Source organism: Ailuropoda melanoleuca, chromosome 1, assembly GCF_002007445.2.
Source record: "Ailuropoda melanoleuca isolate Jingjing chromosome 1, ASM200744v2, whole genome shotgun sequence".
Lineage (NCBI taxonomy): Eukaryota > Metazoa > Chordata > Mammalia > Carnivora > Ursidae > Ailuropoda > Ailuropoda melanoleuca.
The window spans coordinates 145687212-145709634 of record NC_048218.1 but is presented as its reverse complement, the minus strand read 5'-3'; the positions used below and the strand labels follow the sequence as shown (position 1 = coordinate 145709634).

The following is a 22423-nucleotide window of genomic DNA, read 5'->3' as shown; positions in this document are numbered from 1 at the left end:
CTTGGGTCAAAATGTGTGAATACTGGCATAGGTGTTTGTTTGGGTTTGTTTTTGTTTTTTAACTTCGCCGACATTCCAGACATGAATAGTCTAAAATTGATCTTACAGCGGCAAGTGCACGCTTCTCGGTGTGGGTTGTGTGTCAAGCAAGTGGCAGGGAAGCAAATGGCACGTTAATGACATGGCTTCCGCATCTCCTTACGTTTCTACCGCGGCACTGAAGGCTAAATCTAGAGCAAAGTTGTTCAGAATAATTTTCCAACAATTTCCATTTTGTGATAGGAAAAATATTCACACAAGTTTTTAATCGTGATGAGTAATTTCAGTTGATTAAAAAAAAAACAAAAACAAAACTAGAAGCACTGTGAAGGAAATAGCCCACAGTGATAGCAGGGGAGTGCCATAAAGAAGGACTTCTAAGACCTGTCCGGTATTGCACTGAGTCAGAGTGGATCTGGAAACATTTTCTGCCTTCAGATTCATCTGCCAAAGTCCACATCCTAGGTCAGGATTCAGATTTCCCCACTGCTTTGTAGCCGAAGTGCACCCACAAGCCAGTTCACCCCCACATTAGAAAAGTTCTAATTTTTTGCTAAGTGTATAAAGCATTTTTATGCCATAAACACTGGGGGCTGTGATTCCTGACATAATACAATCTTAGTTCTAAGAGTGACGAACTGTTATAGGTATGATATGACCCTATTTTTACAGCCGAGGGAACGAAGAACAAAGATAGTTTCTGAGGTAGCAATTTGGCCCTAAGGAGGAGGTAAAATGAAGCTCAGATCTGGACAGGCGACTTAAGTCCTGGTCTCGTCTTGGTTACTGGCAACGGTTGGGCACTTAACCTCTCGTTGCCTCAATTGTAAAATGGGAATGATGGTGTCTGACCCATTTATCAACAGAGATGGGAAGAGGATGAGAAAGGTAATCTAAGGGAAGAAAATACTATGAGTTCATCATGCAATAGTCATGCGTTCTTTTTCTAAAGTGTCACTCAGATTGAACATGTTCCTAAAAACGATCTCTGTAAGTGGCATACATATCAATTTGATAGCATTTTTGTGATTTTGTTTTCTTAAGAAATTAATGCTGGTGTTTACCACGTGAGGACATTAAGGAACAAGGCATGACCTCTTTTAACAGGTAGGGAAGAGGAGAATGGGAGCTACAGGATTTGCTAAAGATCACACAACCCCCACACGTNAAAATTCTGTCCCAGTACTTTTTATTGCTCATTTAAAAAATCAAGTTTAAAGTATAATTATTCCTTATAAATATACACATACACGTATGTGTCTACAGATACATGCGTATTTATCTTTCAGATACGGCCAGTCCGGCATTCCCTAGCTGTTTCCTCAGTAGGGCACTTTGTGCAGTGGGATTCTACATTTTTAGCTCAAGTCCTAAGGCTTTGTAACCACTGAACATGCTGTTATAAAAATCAAATGACTTTTTATAACCAGGGTTAAATACACCAGTATCATTCATGTGTCCCTTCTTATATGTACATGGCTAACAATTCTGAACAGTCCACGGTCAAGCCTCCCTCATTTGTTAGTAATTTGAAAGGCTTTATAGTACCTAGCAGCTGATTTTAAGAAGCTGCCTTATCTGCAGTAACTCCCACCGGCCCAAAGCTGCATTTTTTATGGTAAAAATATCTGTCTCAGGCATTGCTTATATAAAAGTAGCTTAATTTAAAAAAAAAAAAATCTTGGGACAATTAAGACAGAAAACTATTCCGTGATTTCAGTTTGGTTTCTCCTATACATTACGCATGGCAAACAAATGAAAACGGATAGGACTCCAAGTTTCAGGATAAGTGTTCCATGGATGTGTGTTTCATCAGCATCTTTGTAATCTTTTAATTAAACGGAGTCATTAAAAAAAAGTCTGGGACGATTATGTTAACGATTGATTCTGAACACACACATGACAACTTACCTCCTGTAGTCACCTAAAAATTAAAGTTTTCTATCGAAAAGATACCTCACAAATTACCTTTTCACTTTAGCATTGATTTTTGTTGTTGTTGTTGTTAATGCGTTTACAGAAACCGTGGAAGCGAATGTGGGTTTCCACAGAACGACTGCTAAACCCTTCTAAGCCCTAAAGTGTTTTTTTAAAAGTGCACTTATTAATGGCACCCCAATTCAGGAGATTGTGGACTTACTGGTATACAAATACACATTTGTGTTCAGAGGAAGCCGATATTTCTTCGGACAATTCCCTTTGCCACACACACAGATGGAAGCAAAGTGGGAGGTAATAAGCAATGAAACGGCCGCTGGAACGAGCAAGCTTACTCGCTTCACATAAATACAAGCTCCACTGTATTTAACTCGTGGGGGAGTCTAGCATCACTGGTAACAATGGATGAAACCACGGCCCGAAATTCCAAGCCCGAGTGCAGTGTACTGAGGGGGCAGACGTGCCGGAGGGTTCTACCACAAACAGATCCGCTGTGTGGTAGCTTAGCATTTACAGCTCTTGTAGGGAAGGCCGGAGGGTAGAAGTTATGTTAGTCTCCACACTGTAGCATCTGCCATTTCCCAGTCGGCAGGATAAAATTTCTGTGAAATTTAGCAGCATGCAAACGACTATAGTAGTCTGATGAGATCCGACTATTTTAGGTTAAGACAGAACGAACCTATTTTATAATAAAATCCTATCTAAGGGACTCCTCATCCACCGTGAAGCTTGAGCTCTCTCTGCCAAAGTTCTCCTCCTAGTATCTTTAAATGAGTGGCTGACTTTTATAGCATGTTTGTCAGAACACCACTTTAAAAAAAAATCCATTACCACCCAATTAGGGAAAGAAATAGAGGTAAGACATGAAATCAAAAGTAAGTAGTGAAAAGATGGCTCTGTATCCGTTTCAATAAGCCAGCAGCCATCGAAGAAAATTATTTTAAATACTACTCTTTAAAATGTTCTTCATGTTAAAATTTAGCATTATACGAAGCACAACAAAATTCTGGAGTTTCTACCTGCAGAGGTAAAAAGAATCACAGCTAAAGAAGAAAGAGTTAATTTACGAAGCCTGCCGATGACCTTGTTCACATCTGTATTAAAATCTCATCATCCTTTTTTCTTGAGAAATCTCTTAAGCGTTATTTTTTTTTCTATTATTTGGACCGATCTATTCCTCTGCCCAAAAGATGGAAAAAGTGCTAAAAACATTGGCTGATGGGTAATAATGGAAAATAAACTTTGTAAACTTCAATTACCACTCTTTTTCCGTAACAGAAAAGACCAAGAAAATGACAGGGGAACAACAAAGCGTGTGCTTGCTACTCAAGCAGTCCTGTCACATTAGCTGACTGAACCTATCTCCCTTCCCCTCCTGATATTATTAACTATAGGTCTTCTAGTAAATTCCTAGCAACTACTGCATCTAAGCAGTTTTGACAAAAAGAAAGCTTATTGCTAAACACCTTAAAAACATTTACCAAGGTAATAAAAGAAATGTCATTCCCTCCTACTGAATGTTTGGGCATAAAAGAGGTATTTTTACAATGTAGTTCATGATTTACCATATCTATAGTGTCCAAAAAAAGCACAATGAAAAGGGAGTATTTTTCCAGTGGTTTGACAACTATTTGAATCAACTGTTAGGCTTTCATTACACTAGTGGCCAATTGCTCACTTTTAAAAGCGCAGGAGAGGTGAGGGACTGGGATAGGGAGCGGGGAAGAAGGACGAGCCTTCTTTTCCAGGTATATTTTCTTTATATCCTTCTCTGTGCAAATGTAGTTAAATGGATTATTTTTCCTGTCCGTCAATCTATAGCCAACTTGGAGGCTGCCTTGTGAATGCTTCACACAATTCAGCTTTCCCTTAACCTTCAACTTTCACGTGTGAGACGTTCATTTCTCCAAATATTGATGGAGTGCTTTTCCTTGCTGGGCTGGGTTATCCTGTTCAAACAGATACTCGCTAAGTATCTACCCTGCGTATGTTTCTGTGGACGTGGCACTCTAAAAATCAGAAAAACCTTACTAAGGAATGTGATTAACCTAAGGAGTGGCTGCCAAACTAAAACAACAACAACAACAAACAAACGAAAACCCCCACTGTTTTTTCTAAATCAAAAACGTGGCTGGTTTTTAGGCGACTAGAAGATGCTCACTTTTGGGGCGCCTGGGTGGCACAGTCGTTAAGCGTCTGCCTTCGGCTCAGGGCGTGATCCCGGCATGTGGGATCGAGCCCCACATCAGGCTCTTCCGCTATGAGCCTGCTTCTTCCTCTCCCACTCCCCCTGTTTGTGTTCCCTCTCTCGCTGGCTGTCTCTATCTCTGTCAAATAAATAAATAAAATCTTTAAAAAAAAAAAAAAAAGAAGATGCTCACTTTTTACCTATGGGTCTTTAATGCTAAGGTAAATAAAAATAAAATATTTCATCTAAATGTTGAGAAACTATTGTCTGGCCATGAGGAGAAAGATCTTAGGGAATGGACCACTGATGAGTTTTATCTGCCATCCTAAAAAAGTAAGAGCGCAAAATTTCTTCAACAAGGTTAAGCTTTGATACTTCCTAAATGATAAATAATTCATGTGTTAAAATGCAGAAGATGTTCTGATAGCTGACATTCTCAGAAATCCATGCAAACCTTCTTTGAAATTAGAATAGAATGATTCATTCACTTCCTCGCTTTGCAAGTCCAACCGCTGTAACATATAACTATTTACACATAAGCAGGCATAAGCAGGCACTTGATTTCATGTCATCTTTTAGATACACCAAGAGCAGCACACATACTCCTGCAAGAAACAAACAACTCTCCATTTCCATACAGGCCAGTGTTAAGCCAGCCTCACACATGATTGCAACAGCTTCATGCTCGGCTGCTCTAAGCTGTGATTTGAGGCTACTGTTCTAAGCAGTAATTTTTCAAGATAAAATTTAGCAGTTTTGAAATTCTAAAACTAAACACAATTTTGTCAGCCATAAAAAAAAATTTAACACTATAATTAATGACTGCTTCAAAATCCAAACTGCTATTGAGGATGACAGTTTGAAATCACAGAAGAATCATAAAGATGATTAATTATACAAACTGGTACTTGTTTCAGAAGGTTTATATTCATAGGCCATTTATCACCAAAATGGGAATATATGAATTTCATTGAATATTGCAAATTACTATGCACACATTAATTTGGTTTTTATAAAATTAGATATTAGGGGTTTTCTTTTCATTGAATCAACTTCTCCATAATACATAGAAGTAGTTTCTTATCAATCTGGAAAAAAAAAGTGGTTTGAAAAGATATTAATCCTATAAATTCATTTTTATAAACTAATGTACCTGAATAAGCACACTATTTATATAATAATTAGTTTAATTATGGTCTTTTACATATATAATTATCCAAATGAAAGCCACTGCTACTACATTCACTATAAGATGAGTAATTATAACATTAATTGGAATTAATAGTGCTTTTTCTTTTTCTTTTTTAAATTAAGCACTTTTCCTAGAAGACATCAAGTTAATACTAAAATTACAATCATACATTTTAACCAAATTATTTTATTTCAAATACATGTAATTTATTATGACAAGGAAATGGATTAATATATTACTTCAAAGTAGCTTAATTTAGGTAATTATATTTATTAGCACCCCAAATCTGCTCATACAAATATGCCTTTGTGCTTTTTGACTCCACTGCACAGTGTTGTGGCTATGGCAATAAAAATTCAAGTAAGAACCGAAAAGTCCCATTGAAAATCCCAACGGTTTGTTTCTATGTCATCAAATATCTAGATATTATCGACAGAGCTAAGTATTTGGATTTGCAGTTTTCATCTGGATGTTTGGCACCACAGAATAATTTATGCCAAAGTCTTTTCCAAGAAGTGTTTGGCATCAGCTAAAGAAAACAATATTGTTTATCCACTGAAGAATACAGCCAGGACTTGCAAAGACCTTCAAGAATCGAGCAACTTGTGGCCACACTCACTTAATGAGAAACACCAGTGTTTGGGGTGATTATGACTGGACTTGGGGAAGCTGAGCCCAGCCCCGCTCTCCCTTCCGGAGGCTGCCACAGCTTGGCCATGCTCTCGGTTCGTCCTCTGCGGAGGCTGATGGCCTTGCTAAAGCACAATTAAACGAACTGATTTCAAACCCTGTTCTTTTTTGTTAAGGGACTCTCATTTGAATTAACCCCCAAATCTCAGTGTAACTCCGCATTTTGTGTTCTGCACACCCCTTCCCCATGGAGAGGGGATGACTCACATTCAGGGTCCAAGACTTCTCCTGGAAAATGGATGGAGGTGCTGTCCTACTGCAAACATGAAGGAGTTCCACAAGGCAGATGATTATTGCCTAAGTGTAAGGCACTTAAAACCCGAAACGTATTATATTTATTTTGTATCACTCAAATTCTTTTGAACTCCCAGCACTTCCAGCTTTAGTAGATTCCTCTATGTTGAACTGCTCTGTAAAGTGCACGAGAGATGGCTCATCAAACCGCCTTCTCTCCGTCTGCTAGCTGCCTTGGGAAACTGCTGGAGGCACTTTTTCGTAGTCCTTGTACGTTACACGTGGACCGCCATTCTGAAGTGCGTCACCATAGGCCAGTTTTCCTGCTGGGATCCCGAATAAACGGTCATCCTCATTTTTCATTTCAGCTCTAAAATACACTCAGGTGAACATTTAAGCCATGCTTTACCTTTTTAGCAGGTATGTGTGATCTCTCATGTTCACCTGCAATTTTCCTTTCCAAGAATTTGTCAAGACCCTTTTAATAGAGTAACAAATGTCAAATTTACTGTATGTATTGAAATCTGTAATAAAATGACTGCTGTTCTTTTAGCCCCCAACCAGTCATAAGAACCAAGTCGTTTGAAATGCCGCCACAGTCCCGGGTTACACCGCGGAGGCGAACGCGTGCTTCCTCAGGCAATTAGTGAGTGGGGCGCCAAGCCAATAAAGCGAAAGGCGCTGACATTTATGCGTCTGCTCGGCTCGTTCTTAAGTTGCCATTTTCTTTCCCAAGTCCTACTGTAAGCTGAAAATGGTTTGGGAATTTTATCATTTGACTACTGTAGAAATATAATCAGGGATTTGAAACTTACGTGTATTTATCACAACTGAAAACAAAATCTTCCCTGGAAGAGGTTAATGGAAAAAGAAATAACAGGAGGTGGAGGATAAACTGCTTCTTTCAAAACTGGAGCTGCAAACAGCATTCTAACTAATTCCGATAAGCAGCAAACATAGTTGTTAGGGGATATTTATGACAGCCCATCTGTGTGACAGCACTGAAGCATTAACAATAGGAACGGGCTTTCTATAAAACACATCTGCATGACAGACAGGTAGATAGGCTGACTATCAATCATCAGGACACGTGACTAATTCTATACTCACTGGCCCGTGGGCTATTAAAATCCACTCCATGTATATATAGAAAAGCTTGCTATTCAGTAAAGAAGCCACGGCAGTGAGTAATTTTTTAATTCTCTAGAATATGTGAGTTCACACATCATTAAAAAAAATCCAACAATGATTAACAGCTCTCTGTGAGCATATTCCGAAGCAGCATACGCTCACTGTTTTCGGGTTATATTTGCAGTTAACTTATGACTTGTTATCTTATCCATGTGCCAATTAATTGGATGGGATCGTTTGGCTTCACAACAAACAGACTGCATCCCACAGTGTGAAGAGAAAGATCCTCAAAACTTATTCAAGAGCTGGGCTCATCTTTAACATTATATCTTAGAAAGCTGAAATGGTTCATGCAACCACTGTCTATTTTAATAACTTTTAAGATGCACAAATAGAATAAAAATTATAGCCAAATAATAAAAGGGGTCTTCTCTGTGTTTCATTGAGTTCACATGACTTCCATTTATGCTAATGGAAGTTAAGCACCTGCTTTGCAAAGAAAATAGACCCCTATCTGTGAAAATAAATGTGTACGGTATATTTTCCAGACACAATGCTGAAATCAAACAACCAAAAATGTGTGCTACATAAACAAAGCATCATGTGGCCTACCTGGAAACATTGCTGTTTTATATTTCACCTCATTAGTCATAGGCCCCAAGATATGACTCATGCTTTGCCATTTAAACTCAACAAAAAGGAGAAAAGGGGTTGGGGGGGGATGGACATACTCAATCTGGTGATTTCAGTGAGCTCATACACAATCCTCTGTTTACCCCTTCAGAAGTTCATAATAAATTGCATCAGTAAATCTGGATTCGGGCCACTGCTCTCTGCCATCATCTTAAAAGTCATGGAGGATAATTGTACATAATAGGGGAGGGCATGAGCGTGGGGGCACTGTGCTGGGACTCCCTGAAGCAGCTGCAGCCTCAGCTGGGACAGGAGATGAGGCAGACAAAGGTAACGACTGGGGACACCAGGGTCCCTTCTCTGCAGTGTTCTCCTGGTTGAGCTCCAGGTCTCACAGGAAGCGTGTCTGTCTGGACTTGAGTAGGGACATCTCCACTGGCAGTCACAGAAGTCTCTTACCAGGGAGTTCTTGATGATGGTGTGACAACTGAGTGACAGAGAGAGACTGTCCATCTCCACTCCAACTGTAGCAGGCATCATAGAGATCTTTCCCAAAACTCTATTATACCTTTGGTTAAACTTACGATATGATCAAAACAAGGGTATGGGGAGGTGAATGAGAATATCCAGTATGGTTTCAGCCCTATTTCTATGGGCCTCATGACGTTTATAATCTACAACCACTGCTATTCCCAGTCAACATTTTTTCACCATACTTCCTTCTTTTTCCCTCCCTTCCTCCCTCCGTTTGCCCCTTCCTTCCTTCCTTCCTCCCTCCCTCCCTCCTTTGTTCTTTTCTTTTCTTTTTTTGAGAAGGAGGTGGGGAAGGGCAGAGGGAGAGGAAGAAAAAGAGAATCTTAAGCAGCCTCCATGCCCAGCATGGAGCCGGACACGGGGCTTGATCTCAACACCCTGAGCTGATGACCCGNTTGAAACTTACGTGTATTTATCACAACTGAAAACAAAATCTTCCCTGGAAGAGGTTAATGGAAAAAGAAATAACAGGAGGTGGAGGATAAACTGCTTCTTTCAAAACTGGAGCTGCAAACAGCATTCTAACTAATTCCGATAAGCAGCAAACATAGTTGTTAGGGGATATTTATGACAGCCCATCTGTGTGACAGCACTGAAGCATTAACAATAGGAACGGGCTTTCTATAAAACACATCTGCATGACAGACAGGTAGATAGGCTGACTATCAATCATCAGGACACGTGACTAATTCTATACTCACTGGCCCGTGGGCTATTAAAATCCACTCCATGTATATATAGAAAAGCTTGCTATTCAGTAAAGAAGCCACGGCAGTGAGTAATTCTTATTTTTAATTCTCTAGAATATGTGAGTTCACACATCATTAAAAAAAATCCAACAATGATTAACAGCTCTCTGTGAGCATATTCCGAAGCAGCATACGCTCACTCTTTTCGGGTTATATTTGCAGTTAACTTATGACTTGTTATCTTATCCATGTGCCAATTAATTGGATGGGATCGTTTGGCTTCACAACAAACAGACTGCATCCCACAGTGTGAAGAGAAAGATCCTCAAAACTTATTCAAGAGCTGGGCTCATCTTTAACATTATATCTTAGAAAGCTGAAATGGTTCATGCAACCACTGTCTATTTTAATAACTTTTAAGATGCACAAATAGAATAAAAATTATAGCCAAATAATAAAAGGGGTCTTCTCTGTGTTTCATTGAGTTCACATGACTTCCATTTATGCTAATGGAAGTTAAGCACCTGCTTTGCAAAGAAAATAGACCCCTATCTGTGAAAATAAATGTGTACGGTATATTTTCCAGACACAATGCTGAAATCAAACAACCAAAAATGTGTGCTACATAAACAAAGCATCATGTGGCCTACCTGGAAACATTGCTGTTTTATATTTCACCTCATTAGTCATAGGCCCCAAGATATGACTCATGCTTTGCCATTTAAACTCAACAAAAAGGAGAAAAGGGGTTGGGGGGGGATGGACATACTCAATCTGGTGATTTCAGTGAGCTCATACACAATCCTCTGTTTACCCCTTCAGAAGTTCATAATAAATTGCATCAGTAAATCTGGATTCGGGCCACTGCTCTCTGCCATCATCTTAAAAGTCATGGAGGATAATTACATAATAGGGGAGGGCATGAGCGTGGGGGCACTGTGCTGGGACTCCCTGAAGCAGCTGCAGCCTCAGCTGGGACAGGAGATGAGGCAGACAAAGGTAACGACTGGGGACACCAGGGTCCCTTCTCTGCAGTGTTCTCCTGGTTGAGCTCCAGGTCTCACAGGAAGCGTGTCTGTCTGGACTTGAGTAGGGACATCTCCACTGGCAGTCACAGAAGTCTCTTACCAGGGAGTTCTTGATGATGGTGTGACAACTGAGTGACAGAGAGAGACTGTCCATCTCCACTCCAACTGTAGCAGGCATCATAGAGATCTTTCCCAAAACTCTATTATACCTTTGGTTAAACTTACGATATGATCAAAACAAGGGTATGGGGAGGTGAATGAGAATATCCAGTATGGTTTCAGCCCTATTTCTATGGGCCTCATGACGTTTATAATCTACAACCACTGCTATTCCCAGTCAACATTTTTTCACCATACTTCCTTCTTTTTCCCTCCCTTCCTCCCTCCGTTTGCCCCTTCCTTCCTTCCTTCCTCCCTCCCTCCCTCCTTTGTTCTTTTCTTTTCTTTTTTTGAGAAGGAGGTGGGGAAGGGCAGAGGGAGAGGAAGAAAAAGAGAATCTTAAGCAGCCTCCATGCCCAGCATGGAGCCGGACACGGGGCTTGATCTCAACACCCTGAGCTGATGACCCGACCAAAATCAAGAGTCTGGTGCTTAACCGACAGAGCCACCCAGGCACACCACACATTCAACATTTTTAGACAGTCTCAAGACTAGATAATAAGACAATCACACAACATGTACTACATATGACCACATTTCTAAAGGTTTCTCCTTTTTCAGAATGGTCTAGGTCAAGGTCATCATTTCTCATTTCTGATTTGCATCATGAACGGAATTAAGAGCAATACTCTAGTGCCAAGATTGACTACATAATTTTGCAGGGCCCAGTGCAAAATGAAAATGTGGGGTGCCTTGTTGAAAAAGTTCTTACCAGTTGCAACATAGTGACAGCCAAGCAATAAAGGGAGCTCAGGGCTCCTCTATGCCCCGGGTCTATGAGATGGCATAGCTTACAAAACCATGAAGCCAGCCTCACTCCTGGAATAGGACCCTGGTGAGAGAGAGCTGCTGCCCCCTCCTGTCTCCTCAAATCAACCAGGGACGAATGAATAGGTGTCTGTCTGTGGGAAGAGACCTCACAATGTACTGAGGTCTCAAAGAAAATGGATCGACAGAGTGTACTCTAAAAACCACCATTTACTTCCTTGTACAGATTGTATTATAAAGCTTATTTAAAACTGTTTCATCTTCTTTCCTCGAGGATTCCATAAAGCAAGCTTTTCCATCCAAAGGCCAGCATGACCCTGGTGAGGGTTCAGTTTTAACGGGGACCAGAGCACCAATTCTGAATACAGATAATGGTAGCACAGTCTACCGGCAATTTGATCCTCAATGCCATCTTTTTTCTCTTCCTCTATATTTTCTCCTTTTTAAATCACTTCCTGCTTAAACCTCTTCCCTCTCGTCAGCCATGCACCAGCCTTAGATTTGACCTCAAATCCTAAATGGGGCCGGCTTGCTGTGAAGGCGCTCTGCCCGGCGTTGTGCAGGTTAGGTGATCGGCAAGGCTGAGGAGGCAGTGTTTGAGAGGGCGCCCTTCTCTTGTAAGTGCAGCTATGCTCGGTCAGTTCTAGGCTGGCGGACGAGGTGGCAGGAATTACAGCAATGGCGGCGCTTGCCCACGAAGTGAGCTACCATCTCTCAGAACTGGGCTTCGGCTAAGCTCCCCTTCCCTTTACGTGCATGGAGCCTCTACAGAGTTTGCCTTGAGGGACTGAGAAGAGGTTATATGGATGAGCAAAGAGGAAAGAACCTCTCCCCTTCACCTTTCCCCAGAAATAAATACGAGCCAAATTTGTAAATACCTTACAAAAATACTTAGGGGAAAAAAAACTATAGTTAAGACAAAATTATCTTGTTAAGTCTGACTTTTTCTGAGCTATAGATGGCTTTGTTTATGAGGAAACCACGTTAAAAGAACTGTTAAATGTATAACCCTATCCTGATTTTTTGGCCCTTCAGGGAAGGGCCAGAAGATTATATAATATTACCCACTCTCAATAAAACAGTATATCCTTTTTTTTCTGGGTAGTGAATTTGTAGGGATAAACAACCCTACAAATTGTTTGGCCTATTATGTGGCACAGAGATTTTTCTATAGCCTGTCTAGACTCCAGACAATAGACAAGACTGGCCTATAGCTACAGACACTTCTATAGTCTGTAATATCACTTAGAAAAGTAGGAGCAATAATACAAAAATGAAAACCAGGCTGCCCTGCCACTACAATAGTCGAAATATAAGCATAGCAACACTTTACAATTTAGGAATGATGACAGCAACCTAGAAAGAAGTTTTAGCAGCCACACATCAGCCAAAGCAACTTCTGCAAAATCATATATCCTCCTAAAATATGAGTCATATTCAAGTAATTCCGCCCACAGGCTATAAAATCACTTTATTACAGAAAATTCTGTATATATGTCATATCCTGTTTTCTCATATGTTATAACTTAAATGTTATAACTTATATGTTACATACAGATAACAACCCATATATATATATATACACACATATATATATATACACATATATACACACACACACTATATATATATATATATATATATATACACACACACATATATATATATATATATATATAAAGTAGCTGTGGTCAACATACAGGCTTTCAAAAGGCCTTTCTTGAAATAAACCAGATTGTTAAACTATTCTACTTTTCATCCCTCTTGGACAAAACAGTTAATGCTGCATGTGATCTTAAGAGAGTTAAGGCACATTATGTATAATAAGAAAGGGAGGTGGAGAAAAGAGTTTAAATTTCATCTATTTTCTGCCATTTCATCTCTGAGCATGTCTCCACATCTATTTCTCTCCCACAATTACACTTGTTACAAACAAGTTGGCTTTTGTTTTTTTTAATATTCCTCTTCACTAGCTTTTTAATTTTTTAGTAAGTGAACTAATGAAGAGTATTTGTTTTTGTTGTTGCTTAAGTTTGTTTTGATGGAGACAATGAGAAAGATGCACTGACTGTAAAGAAAAATCATTGAAGAAAATATTGCTGTCAAACCATAGACAATATTTTTGATTTGAGGGTATTCTCTTTCCCAAAGACTCCAACTTACGTCAGTCGTAAGTAGACCATTTGCATCTTTGCCAGTGGGGACAAATAGTAACCACAGCTTTGTCGCCGTCGGGATGACTCAGCTTGTGGCATCAGGAGCAGTTACGGGGTGTCTCATGAGCTAGATAACATGCAGGAAAACAGAGATTTTCCTGGTTCACTTAGGGTTGAACATCCCCAAATAGAAACCTCCCAACTCTAAAGGCCTTCCGTTTCTCTTTCTGGCTGAATTAAGAGCAACAACACCACCACCACCTGATTGGTTTCAACATAACCGACTCCACCGCACACAGTCTCTAACGTATCCTCAAAGGGTCCAGTATGGAACAAACCATCGGGGGCGGCCAAATTTACAGAATGCTGACCGAGGAAACCACACAGAACCCTTCTCGGTGCGATCAGCCAAGCCCCTCCACCAGGCGGGCACACAGGACTGCCTACATGCAGGGTGTCCTGCACACAACTGTGGTATATCTTCCCGCTGGAATGCAAATTCTAGATTCATATTACGCCAGAATAGCATTACACAACACTCTTGTTTTGTTTTGCTTGAAAGTTCAATATTTTCTTTGTCTTTAAGGAAAAATATTCTTTAACCTCATTACAGATGAAGGTTTTTGTCAACACTTTCCCATTTAGTAAAAATAAAACAGACACGTTTAAGTACAACTGATTGGTAATGTAATATTTAAAATAGTATAAAAATTTAAAAAAATTGATCTGAAATAAAAAATACAGAGTTTCCCCCTTTGATATGTGCCATGATATTCAGGAATACTTCCTCTACCATGTAATAAGATACCCTGGAGCTATATATGCCATAGAATCACTTCGAATATCATGAAAATGGTACCAAATTCTGATTCTCCTCAGCCACTTTAGTATCGGGAGCACAACCTCAGGCTCTTTAATTGGCTACATTTTAACTGAACATAATGAAAACTTGACTGTTCAACAACTCCAAATCCAATGCTAGCATGATGCATTTGACAAACTCATTTTATTCTCATGAAATTGGAAGGAGGGACCATGCTTCCTCACAGGATAGCTGGGAATTCGACAGCACCCTGAAAGAGCCTGGGTCATTAACTGAAGTGTCCTGTGTGTGGAAATAGAGACCAAATTAGGCCCTAAGGAAGTCTTACCAGACTCGCACTGAAGTCAATGGCAATTTGCAAACGCACTCGAGCAGGCACTTGTGGCCCACAGGTCTTGTCAATAATTTCACTAGGTCTTTAAACTAGACATACAAGTAAACAAACAAACAAACAAAAACCCCCCAAAAAACAAAAACACACGCAATCAAAAACACCCAAACCTACAAACCAAAAAATACGTGTACCTCTCCAACGTCGTAGATCCAGATACGGCCTTCTGAGTCTCCAACGGCAACTTCTTTGCCGGCTTGAGCCCAGCGAACACGGTTCAGGGCAGAAGCCCCCTCGATGGCCACACTTGCTGTTGGAACCTGTCAAAGGGGTTACGACAGCAACAAAGAAGCTCTGAATATGAATTTAGATATACAAATTTATAATGATACGTTTAACTGGGTGAGTCACCGTTGCCTCCACGTGCATGAAGTAATATACATCCCTTGTGCAGGGGTAAAAGGATTCATTGTTCTTAAATCATATGCTCCAATGAATTAAGGGGTAGACAGGAGACACTTTAAGAAAAAAAAAAAAGAAAGAAAGAAAAGCGGGAGAGTCTTTTTCCACAGTCAATGGGCACTGAGTGACAAATATTTCTCCGGATTATGCAGGGTGAACATCCAACACACAAACACAGCAGTTAAATATGATACTTCTCGATCGGGCCATGATTTATGGATCGATGGAGAGAGAGATTTCAGGATTTACCAACATTAAAGATACTATAAAAGGCAGGAAGGGGGTGGTTTATGGTGGAATAAAGGTCATATTAATGTGTGTCTTCAGGGAAAAAATATGTATTGATCCCTCAAAACCTCATCGGGGAGGGGACGATCAGAAGAAGAAGAAAAAATGCAGGTGGCAAAACTTCAAAAGCTCGAATTCTCTTTCTTTTTTCTTTTCTTTTTTCTCTTGTTCCTGTTTTCCCCCTTCCTGTCAGTACCAGGGTAGGACGAAGCATTGTAGAGCTTTGGAAATGCCCCCAAGGTGACACCCTGGGAGACCGCAAAGCCTATTTGTAGAAGAAGCCTCCTATCCTCTTCAGTCAGCACTGACATCTGCCAGTGTGGGTAAATCACTGTCACGCTTAGTGCTGAGGCGGAACCTGCAGATTTGTTAAAAGAACCCTCATCCTGGGAAAAGATGTCCGTGGGTCTTCTAGCAACAGTTGTGTAAACTCCGGTCTTTCAGTTTGGAGCTTTATAACTGATAGATCGGATCTCCAAGGCTTCTACAAGAACGTTGACTAGGAAATGACAACAGGCCATTTAAAAAGAAAAGAGTAAATCTCGAAACCAAAAGAAAAAAAAATACAGTGAGAAGAGGGCCCTAGAGATGATCTCACGCCACTGCTGAAGGTCTGGGTCTACTAAACAGGTCCTTTTAGGGTGGAAACCTGACATGTACTGTGCCTTAGCTCTCTCGGCATTCTGCTAGTCAGAAAAGTGAAACCGTGTGTTTATGGAAGATTATTGACCCAATACCTATCTTTAAAATAGCAATAAAAACTCCATCATATGTAAGAATCTATGTTTAAACTTAATCTTAAAATCAATAAAAATTATTTTACCCGCTTAAATCACTGTACGTCAGTTGTGAACAAAAATGTAAAACAAAAGTCCCCAACTCATTTATTTTTTAAAAAATGCACAATTTTGACAATAAAGGTACCTGCTGTGCAGGCTGGGGCTTGAACTTTTAACCGAACCTTTCAAAGGCCAAAGCAATGTGAATTTAGATGGGCCATAATTCTGTCAATATGCTTTATTATTAGCGCGCTGCTCTGCAAACAAATCAGAGCTTCAGCGGCACGGTTTTCAGACTTAGTTTTTAACCCCATAATTTAGGGAGATTTTGCAAGATCGTACCTTACCTAACTCTGTTCGAGATCAGATTTTATCAATGAATAACCTCAAAGATTGAATAAAAATGTTGCATCGTAACATGAATATGTTAAAAAGCTAATCACTCAAAATAAACTGATTTCCGATACATTTTAAATTATGCCTAATACATTTGAAAGAATCTTATTTATTGAGAATTAAGTAGCACAGCAAACTGGGACAATTAATATTTTAATCATTTAAAAATACCTTTCCAAATATTATAAATGGTGAAAAAAAATGACTATCACAGCCTATAATATGTGCTAAAAAATTATCCTCATGCTGAAAGAAATGATAAAGTATAGTTTATTAGTTATGGCCCATAATGATCTTTCAAAAGTTGATGAAACTTTAGTGAAAATAATCCATATATTGGCTCTAACTTCTGTACTTTGGTTTCACAGTTATTTTCACATTTTTTTCGAGGCTCAATCATTTTAATTGCAAAGACGAGAATATATACAGCATAAATTAATTACTACACAGTGTGGAGGTCAGTGATATTGAGGTAGGTCAATATGAACTATCCTTGCATAGGAGCAATTGGGATAACTTGGTCTAAAGGTACAGTAATTTCAACAACAGCAACGAATCACGCTGGGAATTCAGTTTCTCTCTCTTTCTTTTTTACACAAACCTAAATCCTCATCTGACAAGTGTTTGAAAAATCTTGTTCAACTTGATCGAAGGCAAAAATGATCTAAGAGTTTAAAAAAGGGTTCAGTTCATTACTGGATTTGAATTGGATTCGCTATATCCATTATTATTCTGAAAGCAGAATTACGTTTACCACAAAACTAAGCAGTTTGCATGCCCCATAATGATTTTTTAAAAACGTTTAGCTATAAAACTCTTAATGTGGTTGTGCCTTGATACCTAGAGAGAGAAAGGGGAAAAATGACATTTGGCAATGTTGACACATTGATTTCATTTTACCTAAAAAGCAGACTAAAAACAAAACCAAAGATGTTACATAGGAATTATTAAGGAGCGTGTGGAACACTCACCCCCCTGCATCATAGTGGGGTATCCCCTAAACATCACTGCTACTAGATCTGATTTCTGATATTGGGGGGGGGTCTCCTAAGCCAACCTGGAAAATATGTGTTTTTTGGTTGCTTTAAGTGAATGAGTTTGTTTCACCAGGTAGAAGCAATATGATTTTAATCAACAGTGATGAAAGACTTTGGGAAACCATCACAATGTTGAATAATAAGGCATCTTTTTATGAAAAGCAATAATGTTATGAACTTTTCAACATCCAAAGTGATGGGCATTGCATGTATTCATGCCTTCTGATCATTTTCAAAGATGCTTCATTACATAACTCTTGCCTTTGTCACACAGTTCTTGTAGCCAAAAGGAAACGCAGACTTAAATTGAAATATTTTCAAAAGATAGCTGTTTGGCAGTGGCCACAGGTGTATATAATTTTGCGAGCTACAATGGCTCAGAAATAACACCTGAGGGATATTTCCCTGCCCGCTCCCACAAAAAATACCAGGGGAGCCTTCTCCTCCTCATATCCTCCAGCTGTAGGCTTCCTAATTAAAAAGGCTGAGCTGCTTCCTGCTCAAAACACTTCAAAAGACCTTTCTCTTGTTCTCCACTTGACATATAGTTTGCAGTACTTGCTCCCCTTACCTGTCCCTTCTTATTTATGGAGAGCCGCCCTGAATCAGAAGCCAGGAAGTGATGAAGAGACCATTTGATTGTATTGAATTGAAGGACATTCAATATTCACGTTGGAAAAAAAAAAAAAGACACCACAAAAAACCCCAAGTAGCTGAATTAGCACCTCAGTAATTTTAAGGGTGTGGGAAAAGGGGAAAACGCACATGGCATATTTTTTTAAAACATAAATATATATAGCATAATTTTTAAAATGAGTATTTCCTTATTGTTAATTCCCCTTTTTAAAAAACGGACCATTTTTCACTTGTGAAGTACTCTAAATGTGACATGGTGAAATCCCACTTTTTTCTTAAACACTAAGTTTAACAGACATGTTCAGAGTTACAAACTATTGTGAAAGTCTGCCTATAACTTCATATTTTAGACAAGGATTTTTTACCTTGTAAAAATCAGATGGAGGATAGATCTAAACGCAGTCAACGGAATCATCTTTTATGGATTTAAAAAGTAGAAAGTGCAGAATAGCAAACACTGACAAATAACCCTTTCTAAAAGCGCAATCTCGAGTCAGTGTCCACAAAAGCTGACTTTTCCAAGTACTTGCCAATAGAGTTATTTCAACACTGCTCTGAAATATGCCTGTGTGTCCTTTCCCACAGGGAAAGGCAGGAACACACATCACTTTACTCCTTGCAAGGAAGGGTCGTCAGTTGCCCAGGATCTGCCACGGGTTGGGGAAGAAGTGAGATGACATGATTTTGGGCCGGTGCGTCTGCCAATTCAGAGCAGTCGAGAGTGGGGGTCGGCAGCCCAGCTGCAATTGGAGGGTCAGTCCAAAAAAGGCCATGTAGGAGAGAGGGGGAGACGGAGAGAGGCCGGCTGCGCCCTCCTCCCAGCCCTCCCGCCCGGGCGCCTGCGCCGCCGCTCACCTCGGTGTCATTGTTGAGGTTCCAGAGGTCCAGGCGCCCCATCCCGTCCACGCAGGCAAAGAGCGCGGGATGCACGGGGGACCACATGACATCGTACACATAGTCTGCATTGTCTTCAAAGGAGTAGAGCGGCTTGTTGTGCTGTAAAGCAGAGAGACCGTGAAGACTCCGTGGCGCTGCCGCTGCCTCGGGCTGTCTAGCGAGCCTAATTAAAAACTTTGCACATTCACAAAGTGTCATAAAACTGCCCGAGATGAAAGTCCTCGAAAAGGTGAACCGCAGCTTTAATGTGACTAGAACTGTCCAGTGGCATAAATAAATACCGGGGGGCGGGCGGGGGAAGAGGCTGGGTGGGAAGCGGGGACTCTTAAGGGGCTGGGGGGCCGGGGACCTGCGGGGGAGGCGGTTTCAGACCCAGGCGGACGAGACATTCCATGCAGGTGGACGGGGCTGCCCATTAGCTCGGAATTGTCGCCCAGGTTACGCTTTGCGAGTCGCGCGGGGCTCAGACCCCACCGCCGTCCGCCTGCGGGGCTCAGACCCGCGGGAATGCTCTGGAAGCCCAGGCAGGCCCGTGCGGCCCCGGACCTTCCGCATGGAAGGCAACGCCTGCCACCTCGTGGTCGTTTTCTGTATCTGCAAGTCGGCTTCCCGGCCAACTCTAGGCCGGATTCGTACGTCAATGGTTCCTTTGCGGTGGGAAGGGGAACACAGGTTTTAAAGGGATTTGTAGCTCTTCTGGGAGGTTAAAGATCTCCCGATTCTAAGACCCTAGTCTCTCCCTACTCAGGTGCACTGGTGCGGCTGAATGGAGAATCCCTGAACCTTCACAGAAGATAAGCCACATTTTCTAGATCACCCAGTAATTTCCAGCAGCCCTGAAATTGGTGTTTTGGGGGAATGCATTAGCACACCCCCATTGCATACAAATGCTTCCACTCCAGAGGGATACAATAAATTAAAATGGCACTCTTGATTTCCAGTGACTATTGTCACATCAAAATAGCACAGAAGTCAGAGGCAAGTTTGAAAGTACACCAGAAATAAAATGTAATTGGACTTCATGAATTATTCATTCCATCTGGCTTGTCTTATTCTAATTTCTGCATAATGGCTTTACTAATCCCTGATCAATTAATGTAAAATGAAATTTAAATGATAATGAAAGCCCTAGAGATAAAAGAAATTAAGTATTCTTATATCCTCTGACAGAAATCTAAACAATGGGAGTTTTTTTCCACAATGTCTTCTTCATCCAGTCAGCTGTCTGTAGTCTCTTCATGGGTTCGACTGAATGTGCAGGCCAGAGTAGTAAGATCAAAAAATATAACACACAATATGAACAATCAAATCCTTTATGCATGGAATGTGCAAAGAATGTATCTGTAGGTAACAGCTCCAAACATCAGGGCGAACTGCCGAAGTGTACTGTTAGGAAAGGTAGAATGCATGCGCTGGAACCGAAGTGAGAAACACCAGTGAGAAGACAAAAACCTAGAGCAAAGATTTGTGAAGGTAGTAACCGGAAGTGATTTCTCTTTCCATGAATTCTGTTGCATTGGCATTGCTCAGAATTGAACACAATTACAATACTAGTAAAACAACGCAGATTTTAGTCAGGCCCCTGTGCACAAGGGGGGTGGATAGCAGATGCGTGAGATGTGTTTTATTTGCAAAAAGTGTCTAACGGGGAAGTAATTTGAAAAATGACATATGATATTGAGACCTCAAAGAAGAATTAAGTGGACATGAGCCTTATAGTTTCATATTTTAATATTCTATAACTTTTATGCCAGAATGTTTATTATAGACTATGATTGCAGTGTGATTTCGAGGTAAAATTATTTGCAAATTGCTATTTACGGTGCTTCTTGCTTTCTCTCGTGCTTTGGACTAGGTGATTCAAACTACCTTGTCCAGAGAATATGAATATCCAGTGACACCTTAAAGTGGCATGATTGTATCATTATTCCTTACTGGATGGAGTAGCTGGTCCTTCACCGACCACTTGTGAATATTAATTGTAACTCTGAGTAAAAGAATATCCCCGCCCCAAATTCTTGATTTTATAGCTAGCTAGTCACTATTTGTTAAAGGACATGAGTAACACATTTTTCTTCAAGTCAAAAGGTGGAAAACACATGCTTAAAAAAAGTTGATTCTCTCAATATCCTCTCTCAATAACCCAGCTGGTAGCACAACTGAGTATACGGAGGTCTAGATGGAGACACATACATGAAACACATATCATCTCTACAGTCCTTGTTTTGATTAATTATAAAACCACCCAACCTTAAACAGTCCTTTACTAGAAAGCTGATACTATTTGCTACATCAATTCTCCCAAGAAATTATCCTGTTAATCTCTACTTTGTTTCTTTCCTTTTTTCTTTTAGTTGCTGTTTGCGTGAGAAACTTAGTCAAAACTGTCATATATCCTGGAGACTTCACTTTTTAAACATCTGGAAATAACAGCCATTGTTCATGTTACCAAAATCCAATTTTCTCATGTTTAGTACAATGGTGTTGAAATGTTATTACTGTCTAGGTTTTCCTCCAACTTCCTCATCACCCCTGACCCTCAAGATTGAACCTCCCATTGTAAAAATCACTGGTACGTTATTCTGGGTTACAGTAGGTGCATGTTTCGGGGAAGGAAGAAGGGCTTCTGTTTTCAAAGGCTTTGTTTTAACCTTGATAAATTCACAGGTTGGAAAAGTCTTGGTCAGGATTGAATCCATTGTCAGGATACCAAGTGGACTGACAGCGAGGAACGGCTAGTTCCCAAGTGTAACATTATAAGCTCTGGGCATAGGCTAATGCCCCCTTCCATCCTGCAGCAGTGCTATTTTGAATAGTAATTGTACTTTTTTTGAGAAAGGAATTCTTCCTTTTTTTCTATTTGGAGCTCAAAGGTAATCTGAAAACACCATTAAGAATCTGGCGCTGGGGATAGAGGAGGGCATTTGTGAGGGGCACGGGGTGATGTGTGGAGGTGCCGAATCCCTGTATTGTTCGCCCGAAATGAATATAGCACCATGCGTGAACGAACTGGAATTAAAATAAAAACTTCCAAAAAGTTACGCACAGCTACACACGTACTCCATGCGTGACACATGCTAATGAAATAAAGCCACGACACCCTATGCTTTAGACAAGTTTCCGGGGCCGTGCCCCAAACCCCAAAATATCCACATACAGATCAGCTTGACTTTAATGCCCTGACTCTGAAACAGCGCAGAGAAGCAGGCTACCCGTCACCTCCCAGACAGACGCGAAGGGCAGGGAAGGGTAAATTGTTGGGTGTTTGCTGTGCATGACTCTACACACATTGTCTAATTTCATCCGCATAAAATCTCGGTAAGGTAGATGGCATTTACAGAAAAGAAAATTATAGTTCAGGAAACTTAGGTAGCTTTCTCAAGGCCACGGCGGTT

The 22423-nt window shown here is 40.4% G+C and overlaps 1 protein-coding gene across 2 annotated transcripts in view; it reads right to left on the bottom strand.

The window, feature by feature from the left end:
• DYNC1I1 (dynein cytoplasmic 1 intermediate chain 1) overlaps positions 1-22423 on the bottom strand; it is a 293984-nt gene that overhangs the window by 3943 nt on the left and 267618 nt on the right. For both annotated transcript variants that reach the window (XM_034667979.1, XM_034667985.1), the window contains 2 exons: positions 18987-19127; positions 14728-14853 (listed from right to left, as the gene is read on the bottom strand). In XM_034667979.1, coding sequence (XP_034523870.1) covers positions 14728-14853; positions 18987-19127 — 267 coding nt within the window. The remainder of the gene's footprint in view (positions 1-14727; positions 14854-18986; positions 19128-22423) is intronic.